The sequence below is a fragment of the Saimiri boliviensis genome, chromosome 17, assembly GCF_048565385.1.
Source record: "Saimiri boliviensis isolate mSaiBol1 chromosome 17, mSaiBol1.pri, whole genome shotgun sequence".
Taxonomy (NCBI): domain Eukaryota; kingdom Metazoa; phylum Chordata; class Mammalia; order Primates; family Cebidae; genus Saimiri; species Saimiri boliviensis.
The window spans coordinates 31,657,023-31,678,182 of NC_133465.1; the positions used below are offsets into that span (position 1 = coordinate 31,657,023).

General features: G+C 50.4%; 1 protein-coding gene across 2 annotated transcripts in view; it reads right to left on the minus strand.

Moving 5' to 3' along the window:
- KSR1 (kinase suppressor of ras 1) overlaps positions 1–19,472 on the minus strand; it is a 175,178-nt gene extending 155,706 nt beyond the window's left edge. For both annotated transcript variants that reach the window (XM_074388484.1, XM_074388483.1), the window contains exon 1: positions 19,014–19,472. In XM_074388484.1, the coding sequence (XP_074244585.1) occupies positions 19,014–19,244 (231 nt within the window). In that variant the 5' untranslated portion in view covers positions 19,245–19,472. The remainder of the gene's footprint in view (positions 1–19,013) is intronic.
- Positions 19,473–21,160: the final 1,688 nt, after the last annotated feature.

The following is a 21,160-nucleotide window of genomic DNA, read 5'->3' on the forward strand; positions in this document are numbered from 1 at the left end:
CATCATCACATATTTATAGGACTACAAACGCTACATACATGCAATTTTATATACTGCGTATTTCCCTTAGCGTAATAGGATGAATATGCTCATGTTTTCACCCAGCCTCTGTAACTGACATCTGTGTGCGTCATGACCCACCCATCACGCGCTGTGCCACGGTCTACCAAACCTCCCCTCACCACTGGACAGCTACCTCATTTTCATTCTTTTCTGTATTATGGATAATGTGAATGGCCTCATACATTCTGCTTTGCTTTTCTATTGCATTCTTGCCTCAGGAAGAATACCCCTGGAAGGACAGAGTGGATGGAAGGGCATCGCTGTCCTTGTTTGGTAGATGAAGAGAGTATACCGGGCAGGTGCCAGCACGATCTCCTGCTGTGGGAGCTCCATAAAAGCTACTGGATGAATAAACATGGTTCACCCACCTGACGGCCTCAGTGAGTGGCAGAGCCTCAACCTGCCCCGGGCCAGGGCTCTGTCACCTGCCCACGCAGTCAGAAAGTGACTTTCTATAAGTCAGTTGGTTAGTATGCCAGTCCCCAAACTCCAGCTTTTAGTAAGACGCAAGTTTCAAAACCCCCTGTGGATCCTACAGGAGGGAGGCAGGGACCAAATAAAACCCAGCACCTCTTCCCTCCTTCACACCTGGGCTCAGAGTCCCGGCAGTACACCGGTAATGGAGAGCATGCACCTCCTTAAATACGCCCAGGGCCCCCGTGTAGCCTCGTCCCTGGCCCCAGGGTTTTCCAACAACCTGGGCTCACTCCCCTTCGGCTTCCATGCAAGCTGTTCCTCAGCGTCCAAAGCTCTTTTCCAGCCGTATCCCCGTGGAGCCCTTCTCCACCCTTTTAAGGTGTTTACTCAAATATCACCTCCTCTGCAAAGCCATCCTGACCCCTCACTTAAAATCATATCAGCACCTAGGCGCCCCTCCCTGCCTTTTCTCCACGGCGCTTCCTCACATTTTCTCCACAGCACTTTCGCCACTTAACAGATAACCTATTTTCCTTAGTGTGTGTGTGGTTTTTGTAGAAATGGAAATCTCGCTATATTGTCCAGGGAGGTCTTGAGCTCCGGCTCAGGTGACCCTTCTGCCCCAGCCTCCCCAGTGACTGGGACTCCAGGTGTGGCCACTGCTCCGGGCTTTCTCACTTGTCGTCTGAATGTCTCCTCCCAACACTGAAGCATGAGGCCCACAAGGTCTATGGTTTTGTCCATTTTGTTCACTGCCATTTTCTCCAGAGTTGAGAATAGTGCCCAGTCCCTAGTGGGTGCTAATTAAACACTTGTTCAAGAAAACAAATAGTAATATTATCATATAAAAATATTCTTTTTTTTTTTTTTTTTTTTAATAAAGATGGGGTTTCACCTTGTTGGTCAGGCTGGTCTTGAACTCCCGACCTCAGGTGATCCACCCGCCTTGGCCTCCAAAATGCTTGGATTACAGGCGTGAGCCACCACGCCTGGCCTAAAAATATTCTCATTCCGCACCAGGCATTGTGCTTTTCCATGGCTCATATTACTATGAAAAACGACCCCATTATAATCCCCATTTCACAGATGAGGAAACTATTGCTCGGAAAGGGTAAGCAACTTGCCCAAAGACACACAGCAAGCCAGCAAGGCAGTGCAGTCTGAACCCAGGCTGTCAAACACCAGAACCCGTGTTCTTACCCAGCATGTGGTGCTGCTCATCCTCCCAGCCTCACATCCAAAGACAGAAGCCATCCAGGGCCCAGCAGAGCTGCACAGTAAGAACAGCAGGTCTGACTTTTGGAACATAAGCATTGCCTGGCTTGCAGCCACAGGGTGACAGGGGCCAGTTTGCTGTGACAAGTAGGACTAAGGCTTTGACAAGCTGGGTGCTAAGATAACAAATCCTGCCAGACCAGGAAACTGCTTAAACCAAAGAGGCCCAGAGAGGAAGTTTAGCTTAAGCTGTTAGATGCTTGAGACAAGGTCTGGCCATTTGAGGCCGCCTAAGTTTTCTGAGAATAGTCAGAAGCCCCCACTGGTTTAGGGGTCCAGGTGGGAGGGATGCAAGTGAATGAGTTTCCTCTAGTCACATGGCTGATTGCAGCCCACATGGCTGGCTGTACACAGGTATTGTGAGTAAACGAGGTCTTTTGACTTTTGGTTTCTCTTTTTCTTTTATTAACTACTTCCTAAAACTCTCAAAATTGTCAAAGATGCAGTCGTAAGAGTGGCCTGGGGCTTTGTCTCAAATGTTCACCTCTCCTCATAAACCACCAGGCCAACCACACAGAAAAAGTTTCCTGTCCCCTAAAAAGACAAGTTTCCATTCGTTGATGGAGTCTTCCTTGCTCTGTTCTGTCCCCAGTGCCACAGTGAGTCAGGGCCACCACAGGGACTCTCCCCAGGGACTCATCACCTTCTTTCTCCTAAAATGTACTATACCCGCATTTAAAACACCACTGTGCCTGTTGCCATCAGACCCAAGCACTACCTGCTATGTTGCCTTTGCAGCCAGAACCCTTCCAAGCAGAGGCAAAATTATTTGAGATGATCATTTAAAGGCCTCTGCCCACACCCTAGCCCCACAGGCTGCTCCTCACAAGGATGCCCTTCTCCCACCTTCCTGCTCAGCCTGAAGCCCCCAACTCTTGCTTTGCAGCCTCCTTTCTGCAAATGGCCACCTGTTAATCCAGGTCCCCATACTCTGATACTTGAACCTGTCTGCAACTATGCAGGACCCCATTCCAATGGTGTGAGAAACGAGACTTGCCAAATCCATTTCCACCCAGCATTACTTCTTCTAAAATGCTGAGCATTACCCAAGCCTTGTATCATGTCTTTCTGCCCTGGACAAGACCCAAGATCAAGCAAATTTGTAAAGGAAGCAATGAAATGAACACAAATGGAAATTCACACAATTCAGCTCCACCAGTTACTGTGTGACTCTGGGCCTTATTTCTTCACCTACATGGGCTCGTAAAGTTATCATCACTGAGAAGTTAACTGAGAGAACTGCTGTTAGAATCTTGCTACCTGAAACCTGGACACCACCTGGACATGGTGGCATATACCTGTGGTCCCAGCTATCTGGGAGGCTGAAGGTGAGCCACAGAGGTAGACAGAGGCTGCAGTGAGCCATGATGGTGCCACTGAACTCCAGCCTGGGCAACACTGAGAGACCCTGTCCCAAAACACCTGGGCAGGTCCACTTCACATTAGCCATAACTATGGGAAAAAGGGATAGGGCCCCGAGTTATTATTAATATATTCCAAGGGTTCTGGCCTTCCATTCCCATTTATTTATTTTTATTTTGAGATGGAGTCTCGCTCTGCTGCCCAGGCTAGAGTACGATGGCATGATCTCGGCTCACTGCAACCTCTGCCTCCCAGGTTCAAGCAATTCTCCTGCCTCAGCCTCCTGAGTAGCTGGGATTACAGGCACCTGACACCATGCCCAGGTAATTTTTGTATTTTTAATAGAGACGGGGTTTCACCATGTTGGCCAGGCTGATCACCTGACCTCAGGTTATCTGCCCACCTCAGTCTCCCAAAGTGCTGGGATTAGAAGGCGTGAACCACTGGGCCCAGCCTACTTCCCATTAATTTAATAGCAACAAGCTCACATGCAAGGAACCCAAGGTGCTGTTTGACTCTGGTCAAAGGAAGCCCCTAACTCAACGACATCAGAGCCTCCTGGGGTTTATGAGTCATTCTGCCTCCTTCAAATAACATGGTGCCAACATCTTCCACCAGGCCATTTCCAGGCACTGCCATGAGGGCCACGCTTCGCTAGGTGAATACACTCTAGAGCCCAGAAGCATCTGCTCAGATCTCATACCTCCTTCTTTGCCCCATCCTATGGGAAGAAACCCAGGAGGAGCACAAGGTCCCCAAGTCCACATTCCCAACCAGAGCCACCAATCAGAGTCCGCAGTCAGAGGAGAAAGGCGAGGGGCAGGCAGCTCAGTAAGCAGTAAGCAGGGGTTTCCCATGACTCTCTTAGGCTTGTTTCCCATAAGTGGGTGTCTGGACACTCATACCTGGTATCGGAAGCCCCACCTCTGAGCTGGCAACCTCAAGTCTGAGGACCCCTTCCCTGGCAGGGGTCCACGTGTCCCCAAGCAGGCCGGGACTGCCAGGCTTTACATCAGAGAACTGAGTTTCAGTTACCACGGTGAAGGCTGGCGACACAGAGCCCAGCTCAGCGCAAATCAAGACACATTTCCCGAGTCCCTACACACCTCAGTGCAGAGATGAGTCAGCGGTGCAGCCTGATGAGCCTTCATTCACACCTCACCAGCACCTTCTACGGGTTTACTCATCCACAAACTCCCCCGCTAAGCTGGCTTTCTGGAGCACAATACACCTCTCCTGCACTCTTATATTCCAGAAGAGTGCCTGGCACGAAACCCAGCCAGGAGGGCGGAGGGGGAAGGAGGAAGACACCTGTTTGTTGAGTTGATGCATTCATTCTCTCCCAGGGCCCAGCACTGAAGAAACAGCCCCAAGCCCCTGCCCATCTCCCTGCCTCCAAGGCCAACCACCCTACCCCGACACTGTGCTACAGGCACACCAGCCTCTTCCACCAAGCTCAATTCTGCCTCAAAGCTCTTGCACAAGCCAGTGCCTCTGTCCAGAACACTCCTCCAGGCCATAGTGGCCTTCTCATCTTTTATGACTCCACTCAAAAGTCAACCTCTCTGGGAAGGCCTTTCCCCACGACCCCATCTAAAGAAGTCACCTCCTCCACACCCCCACCTCTCTCTAACCTACTTCCAGTTTTCTTGAGAGCACATCTGCCTATCTGGCATGTTTATTATCTTTCTCCAAGGAAGCCCTCTACTGGCTTCCTTGCTCCTTCCCCAGTGCCTAAAACAGTGACTGGCACACAGCAGATGCTCAGTAATAGTCACTTGAGTGGGCCCAGCATGCTGGCTCTCACCTGTAATCCCAGCACTTCGGGAGGCCAAGGCAGGTGGATCACTTGAGGCCAGGAGTTTGAGAGCAGCCTGGCCACCATGGCAAAAATCCTGTCCTTACTAAAAATACAATAATTAGCCAGGTGTAGTAATGCGTACCTGTGCTCCCAGCTACTCAGGAGGCAGAGGCATGAAAATTGCTTGAACTCAGGAGGCAGAGGTTGCAGTGACCTGATATTGTGCCACTGCACTCCAGCCTGGGGGACAGAGTGAGTCTCTGTCTGAAAAAAAAGAAAGTCACTGAATGAATGGGCAGAAGAGAGAAATAAATAGCAAATTCAAGATGAGAAACATTTAACAAGGTCAAAAAGTGGAGAGAATAAAGGAGAGAAGAAGAAAGGTACAAAGATCAGAAAGAATTATAAAAAATCTAAGAGATATTTACCCAGGAGTATAGTTTTTAAAATAGCCATCATTCAAAAGGAGTTAAAATGGAGGGGGTGCTAGGCGCGGTGGCTCACGCCTATAATCCCAACACTTTGGGAGGCCAAGGTCAGCGGATCACCAGAGGTCAGGAGTTTGCAGCCAGCCTGGCCAACATGGTGAAACCCCGTCTCTATTAAAAATACAAAAATTAGCTGGTGGTGTGCACCTGTGATCACAGCTACTCGGGAGGCTGAGACAGAAGGATCACTTGAATCCAGGAGATGCAGGTTGCAGTGAGCCGAAATCACGCCACTGCATTACAGCCTGGGCAACAGAGAGAGAGAGACTCCATTTCAAGAAAAAAAAATGGAGAACAGTTTGCCAAGTCTTACACACACACACACACACACACACACACACACACATATACACATCTGTCTGTCTGTCTGTCTGTCTGTCTCTCTCTCTCTCTCTCTCTCTCTTTCTCCATGCTCTTTGACCCAGTAATTACATTCCTGGGAATTATCCCAAGAAAACAAATTCAGAATAGGAACAAAAATAAAGCACCTGTATAAAGACGATTCCATTCACATTGTTTATAATTGCAGAAATCTGGAAACAACCGAAATGTCCAACAACAGGGAAAATGCTTTGCCAATTACAGCAGATCCACCAGATCCACTGTCATGTGGCAATTCAATGACCAAAAGGAAGATAATAGGAAAACACAGAAAAGTGTTTTAGAGTAATGCTATGTGAAAGGGGGTTTAAAAAAAAAAAAAAAAAAGCACTGCACAGAACTCCTAAGTACCAGGCACTGTCCAGCACTCCTTCTGTATCTTGGTTTTCGAAAGAATCCAAAATTAACCTACTCTTATCTCCTTTTAACTAACAAGAAAACTGAGGTCCAGAGAGCTAAAGAACTTGCCCAGGATCCCAGAGCTGGCAAGGAATGGCATCAGGATGTGAAAATGTCATCCCCCGCTACAGTCCCTATACATCCTGGCATCCTCGACGCACGCCTCAATGTCCTACCAAGTGCTTGAGGGACCTTTCCCTGAGCGACATCACAACTGTGTTGTGGAGGCCAAACTCGGGGACTAAAAGAGCTGGCAAAAAGTGACTTGGCACCTGAGAAATGCTTGCTAGAGAACACAGCAAAAGCCAAAACAAAACGCAAACAAACGAAGAAAACTACCTGTTGGGATCAAAAGACCAAGGAGAAAAGAAATGAGGAGTGGTCAGCAAAGCCAGGCTTCAGGAAGGACTGCGCAGAGCCTCGAGAGAAGAGCTGGGAAGGGCAAGGAAGCCTTTTACAGGTGCTGGGTCCAGGTTCCAGGATGGAACCGGAGAAATGAGGGTTTGCCCAGGGCTTCCAGAGAATCAAACCTTCCAGGACTCACCAGCTCTTCTCTCCAGGGCCCACGCACAGGGACGCTCAATCCATGTTAGCTGAAATACCCTTATCTCATAATGGGAGCAAGCAATAAGGAAAAGGAGGGGAAGAGACACGAGAGGCATGGGGAGGGGCGGACTGGAAATGAGGTCATGCACAGCGGGATTCTGCTGGGTCTGGGGCCTGCCTCCTTAAAGTCTCTCATCTCAGTCCCAGGCGGGAGTTCTGCGGGGAGAGGGAAAGCGCTCAGCCATCTGAGAACGGGTTTCAGGTGCAGCAGGAGATTCAGGTTAGACAGTGAGATGGACACCCCGCAATGTACCCGCTGCCAGAAGCCAGAGCAAGCTTAGGAGAAAATAAGCAAAACTGCTTTTTCATAGGAAAACACAGAGATTCCTCCCAGCCTGCTGAGATAGGTACAGCTCAACCTGGAGGCAGAGGGCTAGAGAAGACTGTCCTGGGTCACTCTGCTTCCTAGAGACAAACTGCCCAGGGCCATCACTGTCAAAACAGAGCATAGATGCGCTAGATCCCTCAGGACCGGCCACAGGTCAAGGCGTGGTGGCTCACACCTATAATTCCAGCACTTTGGGAGCCAAGGTGGGCAAACTGCTTGAGCTCAAGATGGCCTGGCCAACATGATGAATCTCTGTGGTGATGCGTGCCTATAATCCCAGCTACTTGGGAGGCTGAGGCAGGAGAACTGATTGAACCCGGGAGGTGGAGGTTACAGTGAGCCAAGATCTCACCAGGGCACTCCAGCCTGGACAATACTGCCAGACTCCGTCTCAAACAACAACGATATATATATATATATATATATATATGCATGCCACAACTGGTTATTGCTGAAGCTGGGGAATCACTACACAGAGGTGGTCACAACATTCTCTCTGCTTCTGTACAAGTTTCAACCTTTCCATACCAAAGTTTAAAAAAAAAATAAACTCAGACCTAGGCATTTCACCTGCAGGAGCACAAGGAAATTTACCTCAAAACATAGCTCTCTGGTAAAACAAGTATTTTAAACTAAAGGTCCTTAGAGGTTAACAGACACTGAAAGAGATTTTCCCCTGTCTATAAAAAGACCAGATGGACCCACCAGGGACAAGGATTGTTTTTTCTTCTCCTCCCTGTTATCTCATTATCTATTGCAGGAAAAAAGACCAAAAATGCAACCACACCCTAACAGACCCATTCACAAGATAATGTCTACTTCTTAGGATCATTCAAAGAAATATTTGGGTCCCAAAAGGATATTAGATAATCACTCTGTGATTCTCTCTGTAATACACCAGGAAGAATCCATTTATATGCCATTTCTCTTAGTCATCTAAGAGAAAAGTTTTGTGAGTTAACTTTTCAGTAAACCTTCAGAGAGCAAAGAACAAGTTTTTCCCCTGGCCTCTACACACCAAGGAAATCACTACAGCCTGGCCCAGGGTTTGGGGCTACCCGCCAGAGCCCAGACAAAGGCAACCAGTCTTCAAAATTATCCTATGCTAACAGATTTTCCAGCTGGAGGAGAAAGGAGTTTGCAAATCCAAGTTGGGTGGTAAAGGCAAGGAATTAAGACTGCCTGGGTTCAAGTCACAGCTTGGTCTCTCCTTAGCTATGTGACTTTGGGAAAGTCACTTAACCTCTCTGTGCCTCAGTTTCTTCATCTGTAAAACGGGGACAGCGAGAAGACTTTCCTCACAAGGCTGTTGTGAGAAGTAAATGCTACATAAAGCTTAGCAAGGGGGCCAGGCACAAAGCAAGCTTGCCATAAAAGTAAATGTCAGCTATTATGACACATCCATTTTGTAACAGGTATAGATACTCATTTTGGAAACCACATGCATCCATTTGACTCAGCGACCAGGGGAACATGAAATGGGGTGGAACCAGCACTCTCTTTCTGAAACTCAGGCAGTGGTGTGGGAGCCTCTATTCCAGCGCACCTAGAGTGGCCCCAGTCGGCCCAGGCCTCCATTGGCCAAGAGGCCAGAAAGAGCTCCTCCTTTCAAAAAGCCACCACCAGAAACAGGAAGCTGCTTCCTTTCCTTTCCATTCAGAGCCAGCATTTCCTTTTTTGTTTTAAAACACATTCCTCATCTGCAGCCCAGCCCTCTCCCCCAACCCTCCTGCAACTCGGGCTCAAACGCACTCACAGCCATCTCCATTTCCCTTGAATTGTTTTCTGCCCACCAAAGGGATCATGAGCTTCCTGGTAGACCCTGAGCAGACCATGCCCTTAATGCCAACTAAATGTACGCAGGGCCAGGAGGAGGCAGGAAGTGTGAACTCCAGGCAGGCAGGCAGGCAGGCACACCTCTCTGCGGGAGTCTCCTCTTCTTGTTAGAAGGATTCAGTGAAACATGTATTTAAGTGCTAATGTGATACCCAGAAGACACCCTATTTCCCTTTGTAAAGCACCTCCTTCAACAAAAGGCAACCTCTCCTGGCTGGCTTAGTCTATAGGGGAACCATCCTCTCTTCAACCACCCAAAGTTTACTTGGAACCTCAATCAGCACCTCAGTTTCATACAAACCTAAAACATAAACACAACACTTGGTTATAAGTGAGCCGACAGTTTCTTGTCTCTTTCTCTGCTCAAGGCTTAAGGCCATGTCTCCCCAACTATGTTCAGTGGAAGAAAAGATCCCCTGGACAAATAAGTGTGAGAACCATGTTGCAGGACTTCTCAGAACCTTTAAAACACAAATCCTCATCCCCAGGGATCTTCAGGAGGGAGATGGCTGACGAAGCTCAGCCTTCTTGCACAGCAGCATCTTGCAGAATATGAGATACAGAAAGGCTGCACTGAGGCTTTTTAAGAGCCTGGGCCTTGGTGGGGGTGGGGTGGGAGTTCTCCAGATAGCACCTAATGAGTAAGAACATTCAGGTTGCCTTTTTTTTTTATTTTTATTTTATTTTTTTTTTAAGACAGGGTTTTACCATGTTGGCCTGGCTGGTCTCGAACTCCTGACCTCAGGTGATCTGCCTGCCTCGGCCTCCCAAAGTGCTGGGATTACAGGAGTAAGGCACCGCACCCAGCCAGGTTGCTTTTTTAAAAATTACCTGTAACGTTTTTTTTCTTATTGGCAAAACTTTGTGTACCAAGAATGAGGCTGGTCTCCCTTATCCATATCAAAGCTAAACCCAAATTAATTGGCTAAATTGGGACTTAAAACCTCCAGAAGCCATGTGGAAGAAAGCCCCACCACGTTTTAAAGTAGCTTACCTCATCGTATTGGCAGAAAGCAAAATCCTTATGACCAGTATGTTGCTACTACAAGTCTATAGATAATGATGTAGGAAAATTACTTTTCTGCACCATAGCTGGCATAGTTCACATATTGCATTACACTTCTACCCCCCTTTTTAAAATTTTAACACAAGTCTTCTCTTCTTTTTTAATTTTAATCATACAAGACAGGCCTCAGTATGTTGCCCAGGCTGGTCCCAAACTTCTGAGCTCAAGCGATACACCTGCCTCAGCCTCCCAAAGTGCTAGGATTACAGGCCTGAGCCACTGTGCCGGCCTTAAATACAAATCTTAATTCTTACAATTCTTACAATTATCCTGAGGGTAGAAAAATGGAAGGGGGGGGGCCGGGCGCGGTGGCTCAAGCCTGTAATCCCAGCACTTTGGGAGGCCGAGGCGGGTGGATCACAAGGTCGAGAGATCGAGACCATCCTGGTCAACATGGTGAAACCCCGTCTCTACTAAAAATACAAAAAATTAGCTGGGCACGGTGGTGCGTGCCTGTAATCCCAGCTACTCGGGAGGCTGAGGCAGGAGAATTGCCTGAACCCAGGAGGCGGAGGTTGCGGTGAGCCGAGATCGCGCCATTGCACTCCAGCCTGGGTAACAAGAGCGAAACTCCGTCTCAAAAAAAAAAAAAAAAAAAAAAAAAAAAAAAAAAAAAAAATGGAAGGGGGAAGAAAAATAGCAAGCAGGTAGGCTGACTTCAGTTTCGTTATTTGTAAAGACAGTTTGCTCAGTTAAAACACAGTACTGCCCACCAAGGCCAAGACAACAGAGAAATACAGACTTATGTAAATATGTAGGTTTTATATGTGACAGCAGTTTGAATGCAGACTTTTTCAATGCAGATGACAAATAGCTGTGCCTGGGAATAAAGGACAACGAATTTTTTATCTCAACAGCTGTCCGGAGAGCGTATCTCTCCATCTCTACCTGCGTCTGGAGTCAGGGAGAAAGCCAAAATAGACACCAAGACACTAGATCAGCCACGTCCAACCCTTTGACTGCAAGGACTTTTCCGCCTATCTGTGGCAGTGGGTGTCATGAAAATTTTAGCTCATCAGCTGTCATTAGTGTTAGTGTATTTTATGTGTGGCCCAAAATCATTCTTTTTCCAGTGTGGCCCTAGGATGCCAAATGGTTGGACATCTCTGCACTAGATTAAAAGGCTACTCCTTCAGGAAGCAGCTGTAAAGAATTTCTGACGTCTTGACATCAAAACCAATGGATAGTGGGATAGAATGCAAAATCTGCAAGAAGTTTTACTGTTGTTGTTTTTGGGGGGGTTATTTTGTTTTTGAGTCAAGGTCTTGCTCTGTGGCCCAGGCTAGAATACACTGATGAGATCACAGCTCAGTGCAGGCTCAAGTGATTCTCCCACCTCAGCCACCAGAATTTAGCTGGGACCACAGGTATGTATAACCACCCCTGGCTAATATTTTATGTTTTGTAGAGACAAGGTCTCACTATGTTGTCCAGGCTGGTCTCAAACTCCTGGACTCAAGGGATCCAGGATAGGATTACAGGTGCGAGCCACCACACCTGGCCACATGCATGCATTTTTGAGCCAAACACAAGGCCCCACAAAACTTAAGGTTTTCTCACCCAATTTCCCGGGGATCTTTCGATGCAAGGATGAGAAGCCCTTAAAAGTACACAGATGACTCCAAAGATTCAAGATAGATCATTCGGGCAGAGGCAGCCCACTGGGAAGACTGACCTTCAAAATAGGCCACCCACAACATACCCCAGAGGCCTCTCCAAGAATCTCTCCAGACCTTAGGGTCTTTAAGGCACTGGGACAGAGCTAGGAAAGCAAACCCATTTGCTTCTTCCTGCAGGAAAGCCCTTGAGGTCGAGACCCCATCATCAGAGGAGAGTGGAATGGGCAGGCTGCTGGTTCACCCTCAGTCAACAGACCAGGCTCGAGGTGACATAATGTCTTACTGGGGGTGTGGGTCTCCAGGTCTGACTCCCAACTCAGTGCTCCTTTATTATCCACCCTTGGTTAACTCTCCTTAACAGGGGTTCCTGGCAAGTCAGTTCTCCCTCAGGCCTTCAGTTTCCTCAAAGAAAGACGAGAGGGCTAGACCAGACGGAAATTCCAAGATCCTTCACAGCCCTAGGAACCCACAACTCTATTAAATCATCCCCAAAGCCAGGAACCCCAAATAGCACTGTGATCAGTATTTGTAGTTAGGGATGAAACTGAGGATGCAGTTGAAGTGACTTTCATGAGCCTCAAGTGATCAAGACCTCACCATATGGTTATCTACTACCCAAAGCTGATCAGTTCCTGGACAGAGACCTGAAATCCAGCCCCTCCCTCTGCTATCTTGGAGCAAGAAAAAGGGCTTTCTTCTAATTGGTCAGCCTGGGGGGCCCCCCTTTGCTGCAGGTAACCACAAAAACTAGAAGCCACACTCCTTGACACACAGCCCAGAAACTCAGACACAAGCAACCACAAAACTAGAACCCATAATTCCTGACACTTATCCCGGAACCTCACCCACAGGACCATGTCCAGCCTTTTTTTTTTTTTTTTTTTTTTAAAAAAAAGAGCAAACAGTGTCTTGCTCTGTCGTCCAGGCTGGAGTGCAGTGGTACAATCTCAGGTCACTGCAACCTCTACCTCCCAGGCTCAAGCAATCTTCCACCTCAGGCTCCTGAGTAGCTAGAAAAGAGCTAGGAAAGTAAACCCACTTGCTTCTTCCTGCAGGAAGCGTGCCACCACGCCCAGGTGATTTTGTATTTTTTGTAGAGACGGGGTTTCACCATGTTGCCTAGGGTGGTCTTGAACTCCTGGACTCAAGCTATCCACCCGCCTCAGCCTCCCAAGGTGCTGGGATTACAGGCATGAGCCACCGCACCCAGCCCCAGCCTGCTTTTTAAGGACTTCAGCGTGATTACAGATGCAGTGGCAAAGGGATAAATGGATGAAGGCTGCCATTCCTACTTAGCAGGGGAAGATTTATGATGCCACAAAGATTTTAAAGACTAGGACAGAAATACATACTAAATGTATTCATACAGTTTGACCCAGCAAATGTCACTTCTAGGAAGATACTCACTGCAGCATGGTTTATAAAAGCAAGACTGACAAACAGCCTGAATGGCCCACACAGGAAAATCAGTGAGCTGAATTTATGGTATGACCACACAATGCAGCCACTAATAGTGCTGATGCATATGTATATGTGCTGATGTAGACAGAAGACATTTACAAGGCCATGCACATGATATGTGTCACAAATATACACATGTACATTTGTATGCAAATGTAGGAAGAATATACAGCAAAATGCACAAACTTGGAGAGGCGGTATTCTGGGTGATTTTTGTTGTTGCCATCTAGTACTTTCTTTTTCTACAGTGAACATCTATCATTACGTATTTGCAAAATATTTTAATTAAAAGTAGAAAGTTAAAGAATACACTGTTTATCAGAGGAACTGTTCAGAAAGAATAAGGCAGGTAGCCATTTAAAAAATGATGAGTAAGTTGATCTCTAGGCAGCTTCTCCTTTCTCAGAATGAGACAAGCGCAGAGCTGACTGCATCATGGTGCTCAGAGTCCCGTCTTCGAGGATGTGCTGGCCTGGACATTAGGGAAGCAGCCCCATGCCCAAACCCTGAGGCTGCATAGACTGGGTGGCCACCAGGAAGCCCAAACATCTAGAGTCAAGCCACCGAATGCCCTCGGCCCAGCCCTTTTCATTACTGGCCATTTCCTTGGTCTCAGCAATCATGACCCTGCACAGAATCTCCCCACCATAGCGACAGCTGTGGAGTTCTAAACATGAGTTGACAAGACCAGTCGAGCTGGGTTCAACCACCTGCTGAGACAGTCTCTCCATCCCCCCCTCTGCCCCCTGCCCGCCGACCCCAGCCACAACTCACTCAGCTGTAGCATTAGGATAAAGCCTCATAGCGTCCTTGTGAATGTTAAGGTGCAACAGATGCCGAGAGCCCCGTGCAGTACTCCACACGGAACCAGTGACCAAGCATGTTCCTCATCTTTGTCTGCCCTCTCTACTCGAAGGCCATTCCGCTGACCCCAAAGGCACCTATGCGGCTTTCCCTTTGAACTGAATGCAAAAAAGAGATCTCAACCAGCCTATTCTGAAAGGATGGCCTTCTGAAAAGGCACAGCTTGGAGAGACCTGGCCACAGGCTTTGCTGCTTCTCCCCAGCACCGCAGACACCGCCACCGTGGGCCGGGGTCTCTACGTGGTCCGTCTCCAGACACATTCCGCAGGCAGGAGTAGAATGCCACTTTCCTGGACTTTGAGGCAACCCAGACCACTCCGAGAACAGGACACAACCCTGACGTGGAAGAAGGCATTCCCACAGCTGCAGGCAGCAAACCACACCTGCTGGCACCCACACCAACAAAGCTGCAGATCTGATAAGACCTCGCTCCAGCACCACCCAGCCCTCCCCAGGCTCATAGCCGCTGCAGGTCCCCCTCCAGGCTGCCTCCGAGAAACAGTTGGGAAGTAGATTTCACCAGGGAAAAAGTTGCCCAGCTGAAAGTGGACACAAAAAGGGCCAGCGCCTCAGCTCTGCATCCCTTCAGAGATGGCTGGAACCCCTTGGCCAAAGGGTTACAACTGTGGCCACAGGGCAGAAGCGGAGGAATGCCACACTTCGAGACAGGGACTGGGTGGGAAAGGAAACCAGGTTTCAGTCTCGGTTCTGCCAGGAACCTGTGACGGGAGAAATCACCAAGACTCTGGGAATGTTTTCCATAAAACCAGGAGGTGGTTCACGCCTGTAATTCCAGCACTTGGGGAGGCCGAGGCGGGCAGATCACTTGAGGCCAGGACTGGCCGACATGGTGAAACCCCGTCTCTGCTAAAAATACAAAAATTAGCCAGGCATGGTGGTGCACGCCTATAATCCCAGCTACTCGAAAGCTAAGGCAGGAGAATTGCTTGCACCTGGGAAGCAGAGATTGCCGTGAGCAGAGATTATACCACTGTACTCCAGCCTGGGCGACAGAGGGGGACTCTGCCTAAAAAAACAAAAACAAAAAAAAAAAAAACAAGAGGTTGGACAGGCCAAGGGTTCGGCGGGGTTCCCAACGTAAGGTCCTGAAAGCTGTGCTACCAGAGTCACGGCTGTGCCCTGCCTGGCCCCTTCGCTAGACTAGAAGTGTCTCTAAACCCTAGAGACTGGGAGAGTAGCCCACCTACTTCAGAGCCCTTGCCAGGTGGCTGCCAGCCGGGTAAGCACAGCAACAGGAACTGAAGGTCTGTCCAGGGAACATGCCTCAGCACACCCTAAGGACCTAATCTTCAGGCCTTGGCACCCTTCCCGCTCCCAGCACTTCCATTGTCTGCTGCTCCTTGGGAAGCACAGGGAGAGCTCAGGCCCCCCACATAGCAAGGCTGTGACCTCTGCCACCGCAGAGCTGTGTGAGGGCCGGGCCTCTCTGACCTTCCAGGTGGCAGGAGAGCCTTCCCTCTGACCCCACAGGTCCAGGGCAACTGCTCAGGGAGGCAGCCCAAGGGCAGAGACTGCACCTACCATAGTTCCCAACATCACATCCCAGCAAAGCCTGATGATCACGGTCCTTCAGTGCCTTTCTCCAGGCCAGCTTGCTTCGGAAGGATTTTTCTACACAAGAACACAAGCCAAGGAGAGTCAGGATGGCAGAGCCTGTCTCTGGGAAGTACTAGCAGGCTGCAGGAAAGGGCAAGTCACAGTGTCCCTGGAACGTGAATCTCCATGAGGCAACATGTGTCTGCTTCTACACACCCTTCTCTCCCCAGCGCTGGGCAGATTCAAAGGAATGAAGGTAATGACGACTGGAACGGGCTGCAGGCCCAGCTATGAGGCAGGCCAGGTGTCCCTCCATGAGCACATCTGGGGCATGGGAACATTCCTGTTTGCCTCGGTGGAGTTCTCAAGACCCCTAGGAGGGCCTAGCAGAAACAGAACACCAGGTCCTGCCAGGATGAGGTGGCCTCACAATTTCTGTTAACAGATTCAGACCCTGCTTTCAGACTGTGTCTCCCTCCCTTTCTACTGAGAGAGGGAAAATGTGTATGATCAAGAATGCGGTCTCCAGGAACATGTGTGAGATTGAGAAGAGACGGCACGCTGCAGGGCACATAGGAGGCAAACGCTCAACCTTAGCTCCTTCTACCCTTTTCCGTTCAAACTGGACCACGACACAGAGAAAAGCTATCCTCAGAAAACCAGACACACTGACCCCTGCACCCCATCTCAACCCAGATTTCGGGCAGCAGCAGCCCATCCCTGGTCAGAGACCTCCAGGGACACATCATGTGCTGCTTCTCCCACTGAGTGCTTATTTAATCAGGGGCAGAGTGGGCTGGGGCTCCTAAGATTCTAGAGAAATCCGATGCAGTTGCGCAGACCAAGCCCTCCAGTCAGATCCTTCTTCCAAATCCAGGAATCCAGTGTTGCAAGCACAGTCTCTGGGGACCCTGGCCTGGTGTGTGGGGAGCCCACAGTACAGGAAAGAATGCCAAGTGGACATCGACACTCGCCCGCCTGGCCCCGCCACATGCTGCTGGGATCGGCAGCCCCACCCAGCTTGCTGAGACTGTTTCCTAGCCTGTGTCCCCGCCTGTATGAGATGAGAGGCAGCTGCAGAAGTACCTTTCCCTAAAGGTGGCCGGTGCCATAAGTGCTATTGGACCCTCACTAGGGAAAGCTGCCAGGCAGGCTCCTTTTGAAAGTAACAATATGAACGGACAGATAAAACGCTACAGGTGTGAGCAGTCTCGTTCCTATTTTATAGACAGGAAAGCTTGAGATTCAGAAGTCATGGGACTTGCCCAAGGTCACACAGACAGAACCCAGGCCAAATATGAAAGCCATGTGCTTCCTGCTCACCATGCTGCTCCTATGGCAATGATTCTGGTAATAAACAACCCCTACTTTATGGGCTCAGTAAATCTGGATTTTAGAACCATTCTTAAAGAGGTTATTCTTAGACAGGGGTAGTATAAAAACAATCAGAAACATTTAATTTCACCAACTGAATCTCCTTCCCTAATCTAGAGAATTTCCAGCTTCCAGAGCCCTCAGAAATCCACTTCAACCTCCCTTTTCAGGTGAGGAGGCTGAGGCCTCAAGGATGGAGTGACTCATCCAAACTAGCTGGTGGCAGCCCCATGGAACGTGCTCCAGGGGTCTAAATTCCCATCCCCAAAAACAACCCAGCTCCTGCCTTTTCAGGGAGTGGGGTGAACCGAAATCCACATCGTGGTGGGAAGAACAGGGAGCTGGATTTACACTGCAAATCCTCTGCAAGCCTTCAGACGGGTTCTCAGCTGCCAGGGATGATCGTCTAACCAACACTCACTCAGGAGGGAAGCCACTGAATAAACCAGCTCCAAGACTTCAATAGCTGGATGCTCTGGGGCATCACCACACCACACTGCCGTCAAAATGAGGGACTCTGAAAGTCAGGGTAGGACAAAAGGCCATTTCTGAGAATGCACAGCAAGTGGTTCTCCTACATATACACTCTGGGAGCCAGGAGCACTTCAGAGCGACGTGGAGACAATCCCACAGAGGCCAACAGAGAGAGCATTCTCCAGGCCCAGCAACACCGAAATCCAGCCACATACACTCTGCCGGACAGCGACCCCTCCTCCCGGAACTGAGCCTCACAGGCCCCCTATTGTGTCAGCTTAAAAACCGAACTTTGCTGGGCAAACACACTCAGCTGTGTTCAACAAATCAGTTTCTCTCAACACTTGGAAAACTGCAGCACGCAAGCAGAAAGGCCGGTTGTAGGGGGTTCTGTTTGTTTTTTAAGCAAAGCCTTGGTCAGTACAGCTTTAGCAACTGTAATAAAAAATCATAATACCCAGCACTGACTGTATTCTTCCAATGTCCTGTGGCTTTACAGCTTCTAAGAAAATAAAACTGAAGGAGAGTCACCGCCGAGCATTTGGGATCAAACAAGGATTCCAGGCTTGTGGCGTGCCTGGAGGAAGGATTGGTCTTGTAATAATTACCGCAATCACAGAGAGCCTTATGACAGCTGGCAGAGGCAATTAGCAATGGCGGGGAGGGGGGGGGCTAGGGGGAGGACTGGTAAGAAATTGAGAATCTAATAAAATAAAACATCTCCAGACCTGCAGGAGGCCAGATGTGGCAGGGCAAAATGGTGAGAAGCCCCTTCTTCAAGACTGGACAGCTATTAACTGGTCCCTGACGGTTCACAGGCCCATCCCTGGCCGAAATCACATTTGGAACGCACTAGTTGCAGTCATCTGTGTATGAGCAGAGTGCCTCAACACCCTCAGGCTGGCTTTTGCAAATCCTTCTAATATTTCCCGGCGATAATTTGAGAGGAAGGCCCGCATATCTAATTTCTTCTTCATACTCCAGGCTGTCTCCATTAGAACCCCTTACACAGTGTCCTCTTCCCACCAAAGGCTTGCTTCCCCAGCATAATCCTTCCTAAGCCAAAATCCAATCTTTGCGGGGAAGCAGGGGGAGTCAGCGGGTAAGCAGCAAGCCTCCGTGGCAACGTGAAAGGAAAGCGCCAAACGCCTCAACAGCAAAAATGCAGTTTCAGCAACACTTTTTAAAAAGCGGCAGACAAGACCTGGGAGGAGAGGAAAGGAAGAGACAGGACGGCGTCTGGGGCGTGGAGGGAAGGCAGCGGACGGCAGGCCTGCGCTCACGCTTCAGGGGGACTTCCTCTGTCACCCGGCCCACGGGTGCTCGGCTCGGTCACACGGGGAAAAGTCCAGCGTGTGACTCAGTGGGACAACAAGTCCTGCGGCCTCACAAACTGGAAATGGGGTGGTGGCGGAGAAGTGGGGGAAGGGGATGCCCGCGCGCAGCCCACCCCGCCCACGGGCCCCTCGAGCCTCCATCCCAGTTCCCACCACGCACCCGCCCCGCAAATCCTGCCCAAGGAGAGGGCTGGTCCCGGGTCCTCCGGCTGCCGCATCCGTGAGTTCAGGAGGGAGGGGAAGCCTCCTACTGGGCGACGCGGGCTAACCTGGTCCCTGACCCTCGGGCGCCGCAGCTCCCTTACCTCCAGGGTCCGGATCTCCTGCTGGGTGAGGTCGTTGGACACGGCGCACTTGGTGCGCAGCCCGCGCAGGCTGCCGATGGAGATGTCGATGAGCTTCTGGAGCTGCCCGCACTGCTGCAGCGCCCGGCTGGCCGCGGCCCCGGCGCCTCCCTCCGCGGCCGCCGCATCCCCCCCGCCACCGCCCTCCTTCTTCTCTCCCATCGCTGCCGCGCGCAGCGCCGCTCTATCCATGCCTCGGCATCGGGGCCGCGGCGGCCGAGGCTGGGAGCCCGGGGGCGCGGGCGCCTCGGCAGGGAACCCCCGAACCGGGAGGGTTGGACCAGAAGCGCCCCTCGGCGCTGCCCGAGCCGGGACGCCGGGACAGCCGGCAGCCGAGTCCGCCGCTCCCTCCCGCCCAGCTGCGGCGGCAAAGCGAAAGCCGCGGCGACCCGACGGCTGCGGCTCCCGGAGCCTTTTAAGCGGCGGCGGGGGCCGGGTCAGGGCGGCCGGGCATGCTGGGACTTGTAGTCCGCGCCGCGCACCTGCCGCCGGACCCCGCCCTCGGGGCCCGCGCCGCGCTCCCGACCCTCCGCTTCGCTCCCGGTGGCCGCCGCCAGTGCGGGCGGGCCCCGCCTAGGTATCTCGGGTGGGGCTGCTGCGCGCCGGCTCCTCCCCGGGGCGCCGAAAGTCGAAAAGCCGAGTCTCCCCGTCCGCCTTCGCCTCCGCCTCCGCCTCCGCCTCCGCCCCCCACCCGGCCGTGGAGCTTCCCGCGACCCCCGGATGGGGCGGGGCTGCGGCGGGGAGCTCCCTGGACGCCAGGCGGGTGTGCGTCCCGCCGTCCCGCAGTTCCTCAGCCGCTGCCCAGCCCTGGAAGATGGGGACCGGGGAGGTTCCAGGATTAGTGTGTGGGTTTAGGGGCCGCCATCTAGTGGGAAGGGGCTTACAGAGCTTCTCCTGTAACTGGCTCACAAAGCGCTCTGCTCTGGATTGCCGGCTCCAAGAGGATTGCTCAGGCTTGGAGAAAGGCGAAGGGCTTTCTTCTGCACCACATTTACCCACCAAAACAAGAGTCCCATCGCTCCGCCATTCCCAACCCAGCCAGCCAGCTCAGACACGGGGGACAGCGCACTGAATTGTCGGTGGCTTCAGAGCAAGTGCCTGAGGCTCAAATCCTGATTCCACCATTGTCTAGGGTGTGACCTTGGGCACGTTCGATTTCCTCTGAATGCTGAGTCTCATCAAATAACTCATAGGGTTCCTATGAAGAATGAGTTAATGTATGTACAGCACCTAGACTGGCACATGTGGTCGCTGGATAAATGTTAGCAATTCTATCTAACCTCATCTGAATATGGCCCTGGATCCAAGTAGTGGGCATGGAGCAGCACAGTACTGCCAAGGACTGGGAGTCCTCTGTCCTCTGTGCCTTCCTGTGCCTCCTAACCCAGCAATCAAGTCTCGCCCATCTGTTCACCCTCATCTCCCATTAGTTCAACCCATGTGTTCTATTATCTGACAAAACTGAAAAACCAAGACTCTGATCAAAGCTCCCACACCTCCATACTTTCAACATCTGTCAACCAGAAAAATGTCTCCCTCTGAATTTTCTCTTGTAAGCTGCTTGATTGCAGACGCCACTAGTTAGTGTATTATTATACCCTTCCCAGAGCCAGATACAGTACACCGCACACAATAAAGGCTCCAACGTGCCTCATGAGCTCTTCCGGCAGGTCCTACAGGGTGTTTCTTTTACCTCTCAGTCCAGCTGAGGGGTGTGTGTGTGTGTGTGTGTGTGTGTACAGATAGATCATTTTTTTTTTGGTTTTGGTTTTGTATTTGAGGATGACAATTGCACAGGAGATGGGATACAAACATTAGAGACACTAAAACCATCAATACTGGGTGGCAGTTTATATTACACTTTCCTTTAATGCCATTTGACATTTCAAAAGAAATTAAAGGTGGGCTCATGCCTATAATCTCAGCACTTTGAGAGGCCGAGGGGGAAGGATCACTTGAACCCAGGAGTTTGAGACCAGGCTGGGCAATATTGGCAAGACTTTGTCTCTTAAAAAAATGAACTTTAAAAAAAAATCAGGTCTAGAAAGGAAAACTCTAATAACTTTAAAATGTGCTTTTGCAAATTAACCCCTCCTCTGGAGATTTTC